This window comes from Peromyscus maniculatus, chromosome 16 (assembly GCF_049852395.1).
Source record: "Peromyscus maniculatus bairdii isolate BWxNUB_F1_BW_parent chromosome 16, HU_Pman_BW_mat_3.1, whole genome shotgun sequence".
Lineage (NCBI taxonomy): Eukaryota > Metazoa > Chordata > Mammalia > Rodentia > Cricetidae > Peromyscus > Peromyscus maniculatus.
The window spans coordinates 45,932,383-45,951,544 of record NC_134867.1 but is presented as its reverse complement, the minus strand read 5'-3'; the positions used below and the strand labels follow the sequence as shown (position 1 = coordinate 45,951,544).

General features: G+C 42.3%; 1 protein-coding gene across 13 annotated transcripts in view; it reads right to left on the bottom strand.

Annotated features, from left to right (window-relative positions):
- Positions 1–19,162, bottom strand: part of Phactr2 (phosphatase and actin regulator 2) — a 270,721-nt gene that overhangs the window by 46,147 nt on the left and 205,412 nt on the right. For 8 of the 13 annotated variants that reach the window (XM_076552729.1, XM_076552728.1, XM_076552730.1 and 5 more), the window contains exons 3-5: positions 16,931–17,011; positions 10,846–11,004; positions 718–1,237 (exon numbers count right to left, since the gene is read on the bottom strand). In XM_076552729.1, coding sequence (XP_076408844.1) covers positions 718–1,237; positions 10,846–11,004; positions 16,931–17,011 — 760 coding nt within the window. Of the gene's footprint in view, positions 1–717; positions 1,238–5,081; positions 5,322–10,845; positions 11,005–16,930; positions 17,012–19,162 lie in introns of all 13 variants that reach the window. The other 5 variants (XM_076552736.1, XM_076552733.1, XM_076552739.1 and 2 more) reach the window with 3 other exon arrangements.

Here is a 19,162-nt window from a genome sequence, read left to right as displayed (position 1 = left end):
CAGAGGCCTCTCCCCTTCGTCATTGATGTAGGCTGACCTTGGCTCACTTTCTCACTGTCATGTGACAATCCAGTGAGCATACACTGACAGCCCACAGTGCACTGGACTCTATGCCGGTTGCTAGGAACATAGAGGTAAATAAGACATGCTGTTTACTTCTACCTTATATGTAGGAAAACTTTTCTAAGTAAAGTAGTTCCTACCAGTCTGTCAACAAGCGTTAGAAGACATCACAGAAGAAATTAGATTCAGTGGAGAATTGGAGAGAAAGGGGTCATTCTAGTCTTGGTATGAGGAGATGCAGAATTTTAGAGTTCTTTACTGCTGGTTTTACTTTTCCTGGGGAAGACAGCTAGGTTGTTACAGTGAGATGAAGGTGAGCAAGCAGGGATGAGTGATCTGGACCAAATGATAAAGGTTGAAAACAAGTACCAGAGGGAAAAGGAAGGAAGATGTCTAGGTAGAAGACAAAGAATGATGAGCCATGCTGATAGAGGCTCTAAACATCCTTGGAAGGCATAGAGCTGAAGTGTATTTGTTAGCATCATCACCGTGATTTTCCACACAGCCTATAGGAACTCCACAATTAGACTATGGGCGTGTTTATCTAACATCCAGCAGGTTTAATACAGACAGGAGCAGACTATATTCTTTACTCCAAGAAAATACTCTAGTGGCCTGTGATACTTAGAACATAGGGTCTGTGTTCCAACTCACCATTGTGCCTGTTCTCTGGTACCACTTAAGCCAGCGCTGTTCTCCTGCTCTTCAGTCCAGAGGAGCTGACTTGGGTCTAAGGCAGAGCCAGGCAGGGTAGGTCCATCACTGACCGGGACCATGGGAGTGTCCAAGGCAACAGTGCACTGATCCTCAAGGGGCAGAGGAAGGACGGGTGGGGAAGGCAGTGGTGCCACGGGAGGTGGAAGGACAGTAGCCTTGGATTTGCCCGTGGCCTGCTCCTCAGCTCCAGCAACAGTCTCCTCTTGTGTGAGACTCTCTATCCCGGTGTCTGAGGGTTCTCCTTTAAGACCAGATGCGTCCGCGGTGGTGGTGTCCGAGGAGAGTCGGGAGGCCGCCGGCTGCTTGCCAAATTTCTTCTTGCCCCTTGCCGTCCCCACGATACCCGTTTTGCTAGCAACTGGCTCCTTGGACACTTTGGAATGAGAGGAGGTGGAGGGGGCAGATGCTGAGGCGGATGCTTTAGTGCCAGCTGTTTTCTTCGGGTGAGAAGAACCAGCTAAAACAGAGAGATTTTTGCATTAAAAATCAGAGAACGCAATCCTCTTTAAGTGATCAAGTTGCATTTGCCAATGATATTTAAAATGCTCCCTTTAAAATACATTGGATCAATGAATGTTAAGAAAATGGGTCAATAGTGACGATGGTCTTGTTTTCTGTCCCCTCCAGGTCTCTCATGCGAGAAGGAACATGTGACATTCAAATAAAACTAAAGGGCAAGAAGCTCTCTCCTCCATCTTCACCAGAAACAGCTAACACAGGACAGCGGCTCTTTGTCCTGAGCCACTCTTAGAGACTCTGAAGAAGACACCTGGGCCTATGAAGGGGACAGCCACTATTGGTAAGCGGGCTGTAGGACACCAATGGGCGCTTCACAATGACATTCTTTCCTTGTTTCTTTCTGGGGATGGAGAAGTGGCCCATATTCAGAAGAAGCAGGGTATATATTGCCAGCCTCTTTCTGGGTCACAAGCAAATTAATTTATCCCACTACCTGCAAAGTGGTAAACTCCAAGGCAACTGTTCCCAAAGCTCCGGGGGGAGGAAGTCTGTCCTGCTGGCCTACACTTCCACCTGCTGTGGTGAGGGGGGACAGAGAGGGGACAGTCACAGCAGAAAGTCACCCCACCTCAAAACACCAAAACGCAAGGAACAAAATGGTTGCTGTGGTTAAAGGAAGTATTTACATGGGTAGAATCTAAATAATCTGAAGAGGAAGAACATGACTCTAGCACATGCACAAATATGCCTATGCATGCGTGTCTATGTCCGTGTGGTTCCTCATGCGCATGCCCCTGAGACGATCTTCCTGTGTCAGTTACTCAGTCTGGTTTTGAGCTCCTGGGCTCAAGTGATTCACTTGTTTCTACCTCCGGAGAAGCTGGGACCATGAGTGCACACCACTTCAGCTTGGTCCCAGAATTTCCAATCCCAACCTCCTTGACTACCTAGTTATTTTTATTCTTTAAAGTTCCAGGCAGGTCTGCAAAGGGCAGCCAGAGCACCTTTGCTGACTTCTGGATAGAGCTGACATCAACTAAGTAATCTGCAGGAAAACAAGTTAGGTGGCCTTTCTTTCTTTCTTTCAATTACATGCATATGTTTTAATTTTTCTTTACGTCACCCTAGGATATCCATTTAAAAATCCCACATGAATACTCTCTTGTTTCACGGCCTTTCTGATCTGTATTTTCTCCAAATATCTCTTCTATCATAGTGCTACATATTCTTACCTTCCAAGAGGGGGCTACAGTTTCCTTTTGACACAACTATCAATAAATGTCTTGTTAATACTCCACGGCCATCCCATACAGCACACAGGTATCAGTGACTTACCTCTGGAGGCAACTTTATTGACGTCAATGAGAGAGTTGAAATGAAGCACAAACAGAGGAACAGACAATGAGACATATGATGTCATTAACTTTGACATGTAAAGAAGCTCATCTTATTTAGTGACAAGCTTCGGGCTTACAAGGAGTCTCTGGTTAGGGTAATTACTATTTTAGATACACAAACTAGTTGGATTTCCCCTTTGCCAAATCTGGGCTTATCTATAGATTTAATGAATCTGATAATCTCTGATTACAAGTTAAATTCATTAACCATATTAAGAAAAATCTAACCCCACTCTAAATTGATTTTTTAAATAACAAAGACATGAAGGGTCTTGTGCTTAAACATGTTCAACTATTTTCCTAATTAATTTAAACAGATCTCTTCTTTATATCCATTCTAATAGTGTCAATTTTAACATTTTTGAAAATTTTCATTTTTTGGACAGAAAATATTTAGTGCCATCCCATTGTAAAGAAAAATATCTTTTTCCCAATGCCTGGAGTGAAAATTCAAGCTATGTTTGAAAGGTTTGAAACCTAACATCCCAGCCTTTTGTTGATAATAAGTAGATAAGGGGCAATGTGTAATCTTTGCTTCTAAAGTCTCTTCTAACATGAGAGGGATTTGTTGAGAAGAAACTTCTTTAAAAAAGAAATTTCCTCTTTAAATTAAAATCACTTTTTTTTTTTTTTTTTTTTTTTTTTTTTGGTTTTTCAAGACAGGGTTTCTCTGTGTAGCTTTGCGCCTTTCCTGGGACTCACTTGGTAGCCCAGGCTGGCCTCGAACTCACAGAGATCCGCCTGCCTCTGCCTCCCGAGTGCTGTAAAATCACTTTTAATAGCAACAATGAGAAAGACAAAATCCTGGCAAAACCAATGATGTTCTAGACTGACAAGGTGGTTCAATGGGGCCTCTACACTCAGAGGAAAAACAATTAGGTGACGGCTGTTTTCAGAATGCAAGAAATGCAATGGAAAATCAAGAGCCTCAATGCTGCCCCTGCTTCTCGGTGACAGTCCTAGAAGGCGGCCACATTCATTTATACAAAGAGCCCTGCGTCTTTTACATGAATACAACAGATAACATGATAGTTCTCTAGTTTACCATCCTCTTCGGAACACCGTAAGTACATACTTAATCTTCCAGAAAGTATACATAGATAACTCAGATATGCCACGAATGCTATGTCTAGTCTTTATCATCAGCTTTCTTCCCAGAATCTGAACCGAGTCTACAGTGAGCTCGCGCCACCTAGAGAAGGAGCGAGGAAGGAAGTGTGTGCAAGACAGGGTCTCCATTCCCAAGGGCAAAGTGATGGTTTGGGAATTCTCCTTATTTAGAAGCTGAGTGTCTGTCTCACTTCACATACCACAGTAGGCTTTGTAAGGCCATGGGCGACACACAGACTCCACTATGAAAAGATACCGAGTCCCCAAGGCAATGACCTGTAGGTACTGCTGGTTCATCATTCTCAGATAGTTTACTTTAGAGAGATTAGAAGAGGCCTGTGCACCACAGATCAAAGCTCAGAAGAGAGGAACCTCGGGAGAGGTCTACTTCCACTCAGAGAGCTGTACATTGCAAGTCAAACCGTTCTTTGAATTTCGGTATGACGAATATAAATTACAAGAGGAAAAAGATCAACACCAAGGCAAATCCTTGCAGTTAATTTCTGGAAAGCCACTGCCGATTTTAAGGGAAATAAGATTTGTTACAGTACAAAAGAATTCTTATGGCACACATTAATGGGGAAAAGCCGTGGAGCGTGGGAATTTTGATTCATGTCCTTTTAAAAGTTAGATGACAGAGGTGGGTGGCATCTTTATTCCACGGGAAGAATGGAATCTGCACTCTGCATTAAGCAGGTAAGGTTGACAAATATATGAAGTTGCAAACGTCCATTCATGATCTGTAATGACGGCGTGTAACTGCAACACACTGGGACACTTTGACCTGATGGTCTGGGGTGGGTGTGAGAGGGCAGCCGTGAGCATGCAACTCTCAATTCATCAAAATGATGCTAGGTGGAGTAGGAAGTAGGGGGATGCTGCTGACAATGTATACGAGCCTTTCATCATTTACCAGAGGACAGACGACTATGGGCATTGAATAACTGAAGATATTATATCCAGCAAATATGTCAAAGACCTGTGTCATATTTGTAACATGAAAGTCTAGGGGATTTTAAAAGAGGAAAACAAGCTGACCATAATCTCTCACGGGCAGAAGGCCGAGATATAGTTCATCGGGTCAGCCTCCCTCCCAGGCACACTAAAGGAGTGAGTCTTATGTATTGATTGTGGAAACCAAGATTAACAGTCCACAGTTACTCCAAAGATAACAAAGTTAACTTCGCTTGGTAGATAGCTACCAAGGCATTCTTGTGACTCACTGGTATTGCACCCCAAGACACCAAAAGACCACACTCCTAGAAGAAGCTACAGAGCCCATCCCAGAGCCCGACATCCTGAACTCTATCCCATTATGCACTAGGGCATACTCACCAGCCTCCCGGGTTGTGTTTCGGCTTGTTGGCTTGGGTGGAAGGGTAGGGGCCTGCTTACTGGGAGCCTTGACATTTTTTCTATTAGGAGGCACTTCATCGCCTTTGTGGCCAGCCCCAGCAGTGGCCCCTTTGGGAGGCACAGGAGATTTTTTGGGTTTAGGTTTGGGTTTGGGCTTAGGAGGAGCTGTAGGAGGTAGAGCAGGAGCAGCCGGTGTTTCAGAGTGGATTGCAGTGTTCTCTACAAATGAGAAAGTGAACAGAGCAGACTGATACAGACACACACCATAGAAAAGCAAGGAGCAAGGACATGGCGACAGTGATACATACAGGTGGCTTGATGACATTTGGGAACCAGACAGGGTTTGCCCCAGAGGAAGCAAAGTTTTGAGGCAAAACAAAAACCAAAAGACATACTTGGGAGGGTTCTCGGGGTCCACCAGTCACTGCTTTCATAAAAGGGTGACACAAGTGAGCTGGATGAAATTACACAAAGGATCAGTGTCTACGTGCACTAGTCCTCATCCTTATTCCAGCCTCCGCTCTGTTGTTGCTGGATGACAACATGGGCAATGAGTGCAAAAGGAAACACAATCACCAACCTAATAAAAGTGAAGGCCCCTCAAGAGTGACGGATGGATGGAGTACAGACACTGCCACGGGTGAAGCCGACAGCCGCAGTCACGACGGCACTTCCGGTTACGTTTAAAACTCACCCCCAATCTACCAGGAGTCTTAGTGTGGCCAAAATAATCATGTATGTTTTATACTCTGGGAGACTCTGGGGAGGCTTGTGACACACAATGTACTTGGCAGTCACTTTCTATCATCAGAGTGGGTTTTTTTTTTTTGTTTTTTTGGTTGTTGTTCCCCCAGTGGGGCAGGGCAGCTTCAAATTCTACAGTGACTTCTTCCACCCTTCCAAACAGAGCCACAGCTTTAGGTTCATGAAGGGCAGAATAAAAAAAAATTTCACTTAGCCTTACAATGTACCCTTCCGTAATAGTTTCGAAAAGACAAAGCACCAATTTCACAGAAAGAAATTGTATATAAGAAGAGAAGACCCCAAGAGAGCTGGAGGAGAAGCAAGCATTGCTCTGGGGATGCTGACAGTTGATTATGTACCCACGTCTGTATTATTTGCAATAGTGGCTGAAATAAATTAAAATACGGTTCCAGCCCAAAGCACTAAGTGGTATCTCTTTTAATATTCAGCACAATAAAAACTAAAGTCGGTATCAACACTAATCAGCCCTTACTGAATAGATCTTTCCATGTTTGAGTGACCAAGAGGGCCATGGCATATGTAATATGCCATTACCATTTTTTCTGCTTTGTTTGTTTCTTTCTTTTTTCTTTTTTTCTTTCTTTCTTTTTTTTCTTTTCTTTTTTCTTTTTTTTTTTTTTTTTTTTTTTGGGTTTTTCAAGACAAGGCTTCTCTGTGTAGCTTTGCTCCTTTCCTGGATCTCACTCTGTAGACCAAGCTGGCCTCGAACTCACAGAGATCCACCTCCCTCTGCCTCCCGAGTGCTGGGATTAAAGGCATGCGCCACCACCGCCCGGCTTCTGCTTTGTTTCTTATTCTGGTCACCAGTAAGTGAGGATGCTCCCCCGCTTAAGCCCCATCCTCTGTCAATCAAACCATGTGTCTAGCTGAAATAGTGATTTCAGTTACAGAAGCTAATCAATAAAACCTTTATGTTTTAAAGTTCCCCCTTGTCCTAGCCCTAGCCATGACCTTCACCAAGTACGGCTGTCCAAATTGGCCTCTTCTATCTCTGCCTGTATCCAGCCTTACAGCTCAAACCACTTCGCATCTATGAGGGTCAACTTTGTAACTCTGCCTTTCTGGTCATGTTAGAGTCTTATCCTTCAACAGGCTGTGCTTCCTGCAACCCACGTGGTATGAGTCAGAGGTCCAGGTGGCCAGAGAACTCCATTAGAATGGAGGAAGATGCAAGGAGACACACAGCTAAACACACAAACTTCTTGAATGATACTAAGCACAGTCTTGACATAGAGGAGAATTGTATTCTGTTTTATCTATGGTGTGTTTGTATGTATATCTAGTGTATGTATGTGAGTGCACATATGTGTAGACAGCAGAGGCCAATGTCAGGTGTCTGCTCAATTGCTCTCCACCTTTTAAGATATGGTCTTTCATTTAACCCAGAGCTCACATATTGGCCAGACCAGCTGGCTAGTAAGGTCCAGGGATCCTCCTGTCTTTGCATACCCCCCACCTCGTGCTAGAGTCACAGATGTGCAATATCACACCAGGCTTTATGTGGGTCCTGGGGGTCCTAATTCAGGTCCTCTTTTTTGTATAACAGGAACCGTATCCACGGAGCCATACCTCTACCCCCTGAGTCTACTCTTTAAACACATCTCTGTGACTTTAGTTTCTATCACAAGACCTTGCATGGAGATCAAGCCTGGTCCCCTGGAGAGTCTGGATTGGCACACTTGGGGTCTTGATTTTTTTTTTCAATATTATAAGCCCAGTGGGACATTTTGGGTCTTTCTGCTAAAGTTGCAGAGCACGTAGTTTAGCCTATGTGAGACCCCGAGTTCAACCTCTAGCATAAATAAAATAAGTAAAACTACTCCAAAACAGTCCAACTTTGGGCTCGGAGGGAAAAGGTGGGTTCACTCACTGACAGTTGAAACTGCCAATTACTACCGGGGTGGATACACCACACACAAACCCTAGCAGCTCTTTGGAAACCATGGAGCAATTCCTCTTTAGCCTCCCAACTCTACCATGAGAGCGCTCCGTAAATGCCTGCCACACTAGTGATCCCTAAGATGTATGCATGTTCACGTGACTATACAAAGAGTATGTTTTTCTAACTAGAGTAAAATTGCCTTCTATCTGAAAATTTGTATCTAATCAAGTACAATGCCTTAAAAGTCGTGTCTGTTCAATGAGTGTGACTGGCTGATAGTATTGACAATCAGTAAACACTTTTTACTTATATGTGGGTGGTAATGAATTAGGTTATATTTTTGACTGTGAACATATGATTCAAAAGCTTTGTACAGATTGATGGTGGAGTAATGGAACATTGTCCTTTGAAGGGGATGTTATGAGAGAGCTGTCTGTCTGTTCATTCTGGCTTCGGAAGGACATGAGGCTTCACAATAGCAGTCTGGGAAACAAGCTGTCCACTCCACTTCCAGGCTTGGCTCTCTATGTAAAGGGCTGAGGTCAACAGTTAGAGCAATCCAGGACCACATGTGTCCTGCACCTGGTCTGGGATGCATTTCGGTTCCAATTCCTCTCTTCTACCTGCCTGTCTCCTTTCTGTCTCCCCTAGGACTTGGTTTGGAAAGATGCGGCACAGAGAAACAACTCTGGTCTCCACTGAGAGTTCCCTGGCTTTGGTACCGTGGCCTGCTCAGAACTCTGCATTCCATGACTATTGCCTGTGATCCACCAGTTCTCGTAGGGGGATCGGCTTTTGGACAGAGGCCCCTATTCATTCTCTTCGTGGCCTCTGCTAGAGTTTTGCTCACGCTAGTCTTTCAGTTCTGTTCATGAAACAACCAAGTGTGAGTGTTCCCTCAGTAAAGGCCTTTCACAATCACGCCATGGAATCAATGTAGAACAATTTCAGATTGCATGTTGTTATACTGGGAACAGACTGCAGATCACAGTTGGTGTCCCATACATCTAAGGACATCTACTGAGAAAGAATAATAGGAGGCCAAGAGCCTAGAAGACCTCGAGGAAGAAGTTCAGTGTTGCCATAAAAGGCCCAGGGTCACTCTACCAACTGTAGAATCAAGATCCTTCAAAACCCCGGAAATACCCACATAGCCTGAACCAAAGCCATCCACAGAGCCAGGGTGGTGGGAGGCACCTGACATGTGCTTTGCTTTTGATTATTTTCTTAGAGGCAAAAGCGAATCAGGCTGGCTTTTTAGATTAAAAAGCTTAGGGCTCAAGAAACCCATGCCTTTATTGATAAGCAATTTCTATTTAACCCAATTCTCTGTGATATTACTTAGGAGTGACAATCTTTTGAGCTTCAGGAAATGGCTTCCATTCTTAATATCACTCTTGGTTAGTGGCACGGCTCTGCATGGGCTCTGTCCACACAGAGGGAGCCACAGCTGCCGCATCATGACACACCATCACTCTTGTGTCCATCTCCCCAGGTACGGATGCTATCGTGTAACTTCCTTGCCTAGAAAGAACTAAACGTCCCAAGTTGAGGGATAAGAGAACAAACCCTCTCTCAGCCACTTGCTGGCCTGGAAGGTCTGCCATCTTTTCTGTAGAGCACCAAGGCCTGCCCGGTTAACTAACGTAAACCCGTCAGCAACACCTTCTCATGCTGATAACGAAGCCCTTCCTTTTAAGTCTGGCCAGGCGCTGAGTGGAATGACACCCACAGGGACCAGGGACAAAGGACAGATGGGCATGAAGTGTAATGGTTGGTTGAGACAGCAGAGTTGGAATGAAAGAAAATAAAAACAGGTACCGGTCCCCTTCCCGACCACACTCACTCCTTGCGACTGGATCTCTCTAAAACCTATCTGCGCTCTCATTTTGTTTCCAAAACATTATCATTAAAAGTACAAGCTAATCTCTTATCATCAGTGTTAATAAACTTAACTAGAGGCTTGTACTGGGAGCAATTAAGCCAAGTCCCATAAATACTGTGTTTAATATCTGGGGACAGCAAATTAATAAGTTTCCAATAGCTTACTGAAGCTTTTGAAGGCTCATTACTGTTTGTGCAAATGATTACAGCATCTCAGTTTTCGGAAGATGACTTCACATTAACAGGTTAACTTAATAAAAAGCCCCCCCTTCCCTCTCGTCTGCAGGAGGATTTGGATCAAGAGAAGAAATTCACTTAAAGGAACTTCTGAGAGTTCTCAAAATATCTACACAATCCAAGAGAGATTGACAAATGTTGCCAACCAACTCAGAGACAAACCTTATAGAAAACAGGAAATATACTATTTCCTGAAGATCTCTTCCTATGCACATGGCAAAATCTACTTAGAATATTTATGGCTAAACCTTTCCCTATAGGATATCAGCTCAAGGTTTACATAAGTATAAGGCTTGTATGGTGGATCCACTGTTAGGTATTCATGAACATTCTGGAGGACCCCATTAGACAGGTATTTACAGTATCTGACTCTGAGCACACTCTAGAAACCAAAGATTTTAGAGAACCCTTTGTGGGAATAGTTTAATTGCTTCTGGCATATTGTGAAATCTCCAAACTCATCGGTAGATCACAGAGAAAGTGGCATGGAAACCACAGCTCTTTATGGAATTCCTGATTGGCGTAGCTTAGAAATGTCTGGAACTTAGAATACTGGGGTGTATGGATGCATCAGCTACTTCCTGCTGTCCCAGAGGGAGTCTAGGCTAGGAGACGCATGGCCTCTTGTTGAGCGGCTCCCATGGCCCAGCAACAGGTGAAAACAACTTTCCGCCTGCTTGGGTTTTTCACCTTGAGGGAAAGCTTTTAAGAACAGGAGATCATTTCCAGGTGAATATAAAGCCTGAAGGGCCCAATCCTTGTGATCAGTACCATTAATTAGCTCTCCTTATTAACACTAAAGCAGACGGCGTAGTTATAAACAGACGTGTCCACCTGAGGAGGCCATGCTGTCTCTCTTTCCTGGCTTCCTTTCCTCTCTTCTCCCAATTTGTAAGCCTCCTCTCTGCAGGCTCCTGGTTTTACTCAATGCTGGGCTGCTCTACAGGAGATAATACAGGATTCTCTTGATTTTACCTTTCTTATCTTCTGCCTTTTCCTCCCGAGGTGGTGTTTTCTCACACACAGAACCATTCCCTTCTTCGGGTTTCCCTACATTCTCCTCCTGGGTAGATTCCTCTCCGATGTGTATCATGTGCCCGTTTGAATTTTCAAAGTTAACTGTTACATCTCCATCTAAAATTGGAAAGAAACACCTCGATGTCGAACTTGATGGCTTTCTTTAAAAATTATTTCCCCATTTACTAGGACTGCAGCATCTGGGTTCCTGTTTCTGTCCCTGGGAACCAAATCACCACCTTTTCCCAACAAATTTCTTGATAAGGAAAGAGGTAGAAAGTCTTTGGTTTCAAGGGAAAGCAACAATGGTGGGGGAGTCCTGTGCCATTTCACGACATCAGGTGTGGCCACCCCAATCACACAGCGCCCCGGACCAGCAGAGTTCCTCTGTCCTTGTGTTTAGGTTTTGTTGAAGTAAACACTTAAGTGTTTGTTTTGCATCCAGAAACTGAATGAAGGAATGATCTGGAAAATGGAACAAACATTGTAACATGTCAAAACCACAATGTGAATGCAATGTACAAATAACACGAAATGCACTTACACATACAGACAATGAGTGAAGGAAGATTTCCAGGCACCAGCATCTGCTCAGCATGTTAGACAGTGTCTAGACTCTACACAGCAGTGTAACTGTGAGCATGTTAGACGATGATGTCCACACTCTACACAGCAGTGTAACTGTGAACATGTTAGACAGTGTCTACACTCTACACAGCAGTGTAACTGTGAACATGTTAGACAGTGTCTACACTCTACACAGCAGTGTAACTGTGAACATGTTAGACAGTGTCTACACTCTACACAGCAGTGAAACTGTGAGCATGTTAAACGATGATGTCCACACTCTACACAGCAGTGTAACTGTGAGCATGTTAGACAGTGTCTACACTCTACACAGCAGTGTAACTGTGAACATGTTAGACAGTGTCTACACTCTACACAGCAGTGTAACTGTGAACATGTTAGACAGTGTCTACACTCTACAAAGCAGTGAAACTGTGAGCATGTTAAACGATGATGTCCACACTCTACACAGCAGTGTAACTGTGAGCATGTTAGACAGTGTCCATACTCTACACAGCAGTGCAACTGTGAACATGTTAGACAGTGTCCACACACTACACAACAGTGTAACTGTGAACATGTTAGACAGTGTCTACACTCTACACAGCAGTATAACTGTGAGCATGTTAGACAATGATGTCCACACTCTACACAGCAGTGTAACTGTGAGCATGGTAGACAATGATGTCCACACTCTACACAGCAGTGTAACTGTGAGCATGTTAGACAGTGTCTACACTCTACACAGCAGTGTAACTGTGAGCATGGTAGACGATGATGTCCACACTCTACACAGCAGTGTAACTGTGAGCATGGTAGACAATAATGTCCACACTCTACACAGCAGTGTAACTGTGAGCATGGTAGACAATGATGTCCACACTCTACACAGCAGTGTAACTGTGAGCATGTTAGTCAGTGTCTACACTCTACACAGCAGTGTAACTGTGAACATGTTAGACAGTGTCTACACTCTACATAGCAGTGAAACTGTGAGCATGTTAAACGATGATGTCCACACTCTACACAGCAGTGTAACTGTGAGCATGTTAGACAGTGTCCATACTCTACACAGCAGTGCAACTGTGAACATGTTAGACAGTGTCCACACACTACACAACAGTGTAACTGTGAACATGTTAGACAGTGTCTACACTCTATACAGCAGTATAACTGTGAGCATGTTAGACAATGATGTCCACACTCTACACAGCAGTGTAACTGTGAGCATGGTAGACAATGATGTCCACACTCTACACAGCAGTGTAACTGTGAGCATGGTAGACAATGATGTCCACACTCTACACAGCAGTGTAACTGTGAGCATGTTAGTCAGTGTCTACACTCTATACAGCAGTGTAACTGTGAGCATGGTAGACAATGATGCCCACACTCTACACAGCAGTTAACTGTTACCATTGCTTAGGGAAAAGATGGTCTTAAGGTTGATTTCATTTTTTAAAAAAATTTTCTTTGTTATTGGAAGAAAATAATAGCTAAAGAACATACATTAAAAAGCTAGCTAAAAAAGAATTTTTAAAATGTACTGCTTAAAGTGGAATTCCTCACATATTCTAAACCATAACAACTAATTTTATCTTCTGGACTGTTGTAAGTCCTGAAGGTGTTTAAAATTCAAGGGATTTGCAGAAGTCAGTGGTGCTTGGAAGGATTATCCCAGTAATTATCCCCACACATATAAACATGCAAGGGGCTTTGCTACCACCACAAGGGAAAATTAAGGAACCAAAGTTGTGATTTAAACTATTTTGAAGAAATTTATTAGCAGAGTTGTTTCTATGCAGTTTTTAAAATTAATTTCTTGGCAATCATTACAAAATAGAGATCATAGCCAGGCAGTGGTGGTGTATGCCTTTAATCCCAGCACTTAGGTGGCAGAGACAGTTGGATCTCTAAGTTTGCGGCCAGCCTGGTCTACAGAATGAGTTCCAGGACAGCCAGAGCTGCATAGAAAAACTCTGTCTTGAAAAATAAACTATTTCTCACATTTTCACTGATTTCCTTCATAAAATTCACAGGCCTTCTTGTTAAACAAAGACCATAACATTTCCAAAGATAAAATAAAAATGGAATTATGCCATGTTGAAAATGAAAATGGAATTGTCACTTAATCACATAGTTCCTAAGGCCCTGCATTCTGATTCCTATAGAAAAGTAAAACAGACAATAACCGAAGACAATGCCATTACAAATGAACCTTCACAATTTCAATAACATTAGGTAAAACTTATGGACTCGAAGCAATTACTTTAAAAAAAAGGAAAAAGGAACATACAATACACTGATAAAATAAAAGTAATATACAATGGACAGTTCTAAACAAAACAGAAAAAGAATCCCACTTCTTTATATATAAATCCTTACTTTTAAATGAATTCAAATAAAGGTTTTATTTGGGATTTCTGACTATCATTAGTAGAATCCTAAAGTCATGTCAACAATAATTTAATGCAATTTTAAGTGATCATATTTTTATCAGTTTAAATAACTTATTTTTAAAGCACTAGAAAAAAATAACTATAGAAAAACTTGAATATTATCATAATAGTATGCATGGCAGAAAAATAGTCATGTGGAAAGGTGCTTACACTGAGTCATGAAATAAAAATAATGCATATAAGAGAATGTCAGAAAAAAAGATTATGTGTAGGAAATATTCATATTTCAGGAAACCTACTAAAGATACTAAAGTGAGTGGCGTCTATACCTTGAAGGCTTTCCTAGAAACCTCAAGCCCTGATATAGGAAGCTATGCAAGCAAAATATAAGCCCAGAAAGAGAAGATAGTGCCGAGCCAGGCCTAGGCTGTAGGGACAGGCGACACATTGGAAAAGCATGACTGCAAAGTAAGGAGAACTCACAAAAGGATGTTCAGCTCGAAGTAAAAGTAGGGGAACCATGACATGGAGAAGGTCACATGTGACCAAAAAAAAAAAAAAAAAAAAAAAAAAAGTGATTCTTCAGGAGAGGGAACTACACTAGAATATATGGAATGCAGATGTCAGGCAAGCAGGTAAGACCCTTATGTGCCCTCATATTACAGACACGAGAAAAGATGGAGGCAAAGAAGTCAATAGGGACTGACGTGGAATGGAGCACTTGTGGGGGCTTCTCAGGAGGGAAGATCATTTGGTGAACTTTTAGATTGAAGTTCAGCTCGGTGTGAAAAACCCAATCTGAAAGGAATAATAATCACAGCCGAGACAGAGGTTGCAGGACAGGGTGGGGTGAAGTCACAGCCACAGCAGCTGAAGGGACTTAAAAGGTCTATGTGGTCCATGAGATGATGCTCATGACTGACATGCCCTGTCAAGAGCTTCAGCAATGTCAAGAAGACAGAGGCCACAAGTGCATCCTCATTGATGGAGAGAGGCTGTCACAAAACCACAGCAATATCCGGTCGTTCAGACAGGGATTCTCAGGATAATTGTTCTGGGGAAGATGATGGCTAAAATGAGAAAACAGAAAACTATGTTCTCTAGCACTTGAAAACTGGGAGATCTCCGAGGGGCATTGTTGGACACTTTCGGCCATTAGTAATTGTGGTGTCTTAGACGAGAACCGTGCCAAAGTAACAAAGTTAAATTCAACCAACTAGCAGTCTCCCCGGGCACTTCTGAATTAGGGAACACATCTGGCCTGTAAGCTCTACCATTAATCTCAATAACAGGCTTCAATCATAATCTCTCCCTTTTCTTTTTAATGAGATTTTATTTTTATTTTTAATTATGTGCATATGTGTATGTGTCTACATGCAGATACGTGCACATGCATGCAGGTCCTTCAGAAACCAGAATTTCCCGCAGATGGAGTTACAGGCAGGTGTGAGCCTTTAATGTGAGTGCTGGGAACTAAATTCACATCCTCTGCAAGAGCAGAAAGCACTTTTAATTGATGAGTAATCCCTCCAGCTCCTCTTTCTTTCTTTGAGACATTTTCATATAAGGGACGCAGAACAAATGCATGGGTCACTCCACAAAGCTGATTGTATGGGTTCAGCTGCAGTTTCTCTGCTGCTTCCAGAGACTGGTGGGAGATGGACCTGGACACTGCATGCCTACCACCTGAATGCCTACCTCCTGCATACCTATCTCCTATTAGGAAGGGGAAAGGTGAGCATTTTTCGTTTTTAAAGCTCTAAGGCAGGAAAACAAGTAACTTCAAAAAAATAGCACATTGAAAAATACAAAAAGGTCATTAACAAAGATGAGTGGGAAAAACTTGACAAGTCAGAAATGCAAAAGACAATTTCTAAAATTGTGATGATTTGCTCAATCAAAATGGTATTATTCCGTTCAGGTTTCCCTCACTCCTTCTGAAGCAGCCATGCATTTCCTAGTTGCACATTGGCATTATTCTAGTATTGGAAAAAACATGACATTTCGACTAATATACAATGTATGTGCCAAAATGTTACATTCTTTATAAGGAACATATATGATCATCTCTATCTATCTATCTATCTATCTATCTATCTATCTATCTATCTATCTATCTATCTATCTATTTATGGAAGTATCATTATTTAAATTCCAAATCCATAGCATTTTATTTCTTCCCATAAAGTCTCAATAATAATACATTGCCCAGTAAACTTGGAGGAATGAAGGAGAAGAATGAGATAAATCATTAGTATGGTAGCAAAATTCCTTTAGTTTTAATGGCAGTGGGAGCAAAGAAAATAATATGAAATTATTTATTGGGTGAAATAACCTGTGTTGGTGTCTTCTTTGAGAGACAGTCTTAATTTCTACATAATACTTGTCTTTTCTAATCAACTTCCCTCCTTCAGAGGATAGAGGTAACAGGGAAGAAAGAAAAGAGAAAACCAAAACAAAACAAAACAAAAAACTCTTGGAGAGAATTATAGGTAACAAGGTGAGAGGCAACAAGACTCAGAGAAACAAATAAGGAACAGATTACTTGGGAGAAAGCCTAAGGCAAATTAAGCTGTCTACTCATGCTTTATTGGTCTGTGAACATGAATGAATACATTAGACAATGTGAGGGACATGACGCAAAGCTCTGCTATCTCTTTTATTGGCAGTGTTTAGGATCAAGTAAGGCACGAACAAACTCAAACTGAACTCACTCAAACAATCAACTTTAACTTGACTAGAAGAGTCAAGCCTGAGGTAGAGGAGGGAAGGAGCCAGGCAAGCATCTTGATCTGTATCTCTAGCTACCAACACAACAGCCTGAAGAGCACAGAGTTTAAAGCAACCTACAGAGAGGAGAAGGATTGACTAGAGACGTCACCAGCTGAACGTCTGTTCCAGAACACCTCAGCTTCTTGGCCACCCAGAGAGACATTCCAGGTGGGAGCAAGATTCTCGGTGTGCACCACTGGCTACTTTATCTGACAATGACCATGGTAACTTTAAATTCCAAAAGAAAAGGAAAGAGCAGAGAGTGTGGAATCCAATTCGTTTAAACGTAAGACAAATTTCCTCACCTTGGTCAGGCAATTCTTTAAGGAGGCCCCTTCTTATCAGCTCCTCTCTACTTTGTCTGGTGGATATCTTCCTCTCTAATACTTTTAAAAAGAACAAGCACAAGTAAGAATTAATTGATTACTTAGCACCATTATGAACAATATTCAAAGTACGTAAGCACATTTATTCTGTCCCCGTGAAGGCTCAGAGCCCCATTTGTTTTTATGTCCACCAAGAACACTTGTCTAGAGTCCAGTTAGCACAGTGAGGACACAAGCAGTCCATGCATGACTGAGGCCCAACCACTGTACCTGGCCAAGATGACCATGTCTGAAAAGGAATCCCTGTCCTTTATGACTGCATTCCGGCTATGGAGCACAGAGGCCACTTAGCATTTTTTTTTTTTCTTTGACAATGATGCTTTCTGAATCACAGGCCGACAGAGGCATTTGCAGTGAGGTATCCAAGTGTGTGACTGGAGATAGTCATATGAAGTGATTTCACCTCTGTATTTTCTGCATATATGATTCCTGGATTCTATACATAGGCATACACTGAGCATCATAGATATACACATGGTCTCTGTGTGTGTGTGTGTGTGTGTGTGTGTGTGTGTATGTGTGTGTGTGTGTGTAAAGGTGAGGCTCTCCAAGGGAAATGGGGGATTTATCGGAAGAGGGACTGGAGAAAGGAGATGGTAGGGGGCATGAGATGAATGTACTTCAAGTACAATATAGACTTGTATGACAATATCCTTATACAACACCGTACCATGTATAATGAATACACACAGCCGGGCGGTGGTGGCATACACCTTTAATCCCAGCACTCGGGAGGCAGAGCCAGGTGGATCTCTGTGAGTTCAAGGCCAGCCTGGTCTACAGATCGAGGTAAAAAAAAAAAAAAAAAAAAAAAAAAAAAAAAAAAAAAAAAAAAAAAAAAAAACAAAAACACAATAAAAAGAGAAGAATAAAAGTACAAATGCTGAAAATACAGATAATTGTGTGGACTCTCAGAAGATTTAATGTCAGTTGTTTTCAAAAGCCTTTAAAATTACACCAATCCATCAATCATTAATCTGTGAGTGCAAATATGCATATACCTCTACCCATGCCATGGGTGTACATGTAGAGGTCGGGGGGACAATTCTGGGAGTCAGTTTTACCATATCGGTCCCAGAAATTCACTTCAGATCATCATGTGTGGTGGCAGATGTCTTTACCTGCTAGGCCATCTCACCTAAATTAGATTTTTATTAATTAAAATTTAATTTTTACTATTATTTATGTGCACAGATGTTTTATTTGCACATATATCTGTGCACTGTATGCATACATGGTGCCCAAGGAGCCAGAAGAAGGTGTTGGATCCCCTGGGACTGCAGTTATAGACAGTTGTAAGTTACCATGTGGGTATGGGGAATTGGAACCCGGGTCCTCTGGAAGAACAGTAATGCTCTCAACCACTGAGACATCTCTCCAGCACCCCTAAATAAGTTCTTAATGCCAAAAATTCTAACGCACAAACAAACACAACACAAAACAAAAAGCCCCAAATCAGAAACAACCCACAAAGTTCCTGTACACATTTCATCTGAATGCCGGTGAGAAGGGAGAGCAGAGCATTCAGTGTTTGTTTGTTTGTTTTGTTTCTGTCTCCCCCAACGCCCCACCCCGCCTTTCACACCATCAACTCAAAAGTTCTACACAATGTAACTCTTTGTTTCTCCAGTTATACACACTAGAGGTTCTGGAATGTCCCTTAACAAACTTTAAGGAGGATGGAGAAGGGGAATAAGAATGGGCGGCTTTGGGGCCAAGTCAAGGGGAGGGAAGCTCTACATGGATTCTTTCCTTCTGGAAGGAATCGGTACTCCTGATGGAACTCAGGATGGACTTTCAGAGCCGAAGGCAGGACCTCAGTGGCACTGAGCCTGCATATCTGAATCCTAGTATACTACTAGTTTCATTCCACTTGAGGGCCCAAGAGGAGGATGAGGATGAACGAACAGGAGGCATTGAGCTTGGTTGAGTACACAAACGTCTTCTACAAGAGTCTACTAAAGGTAAGAGCTCCCAGAATAGCAGCACTTAGCCTCTTTTGAAGAAACTGGATTTTCCCCTTTTGTGAGAACTAGGAATTGTGTGTCGCTTTTTTTTTTTTTTTTTAAATATATCCTGGTTACTAGAAAAGTCAGAGTGAAACTTGATACTGAACACAGACCTCAAGTGACATTTCACATTTTCTCCTTT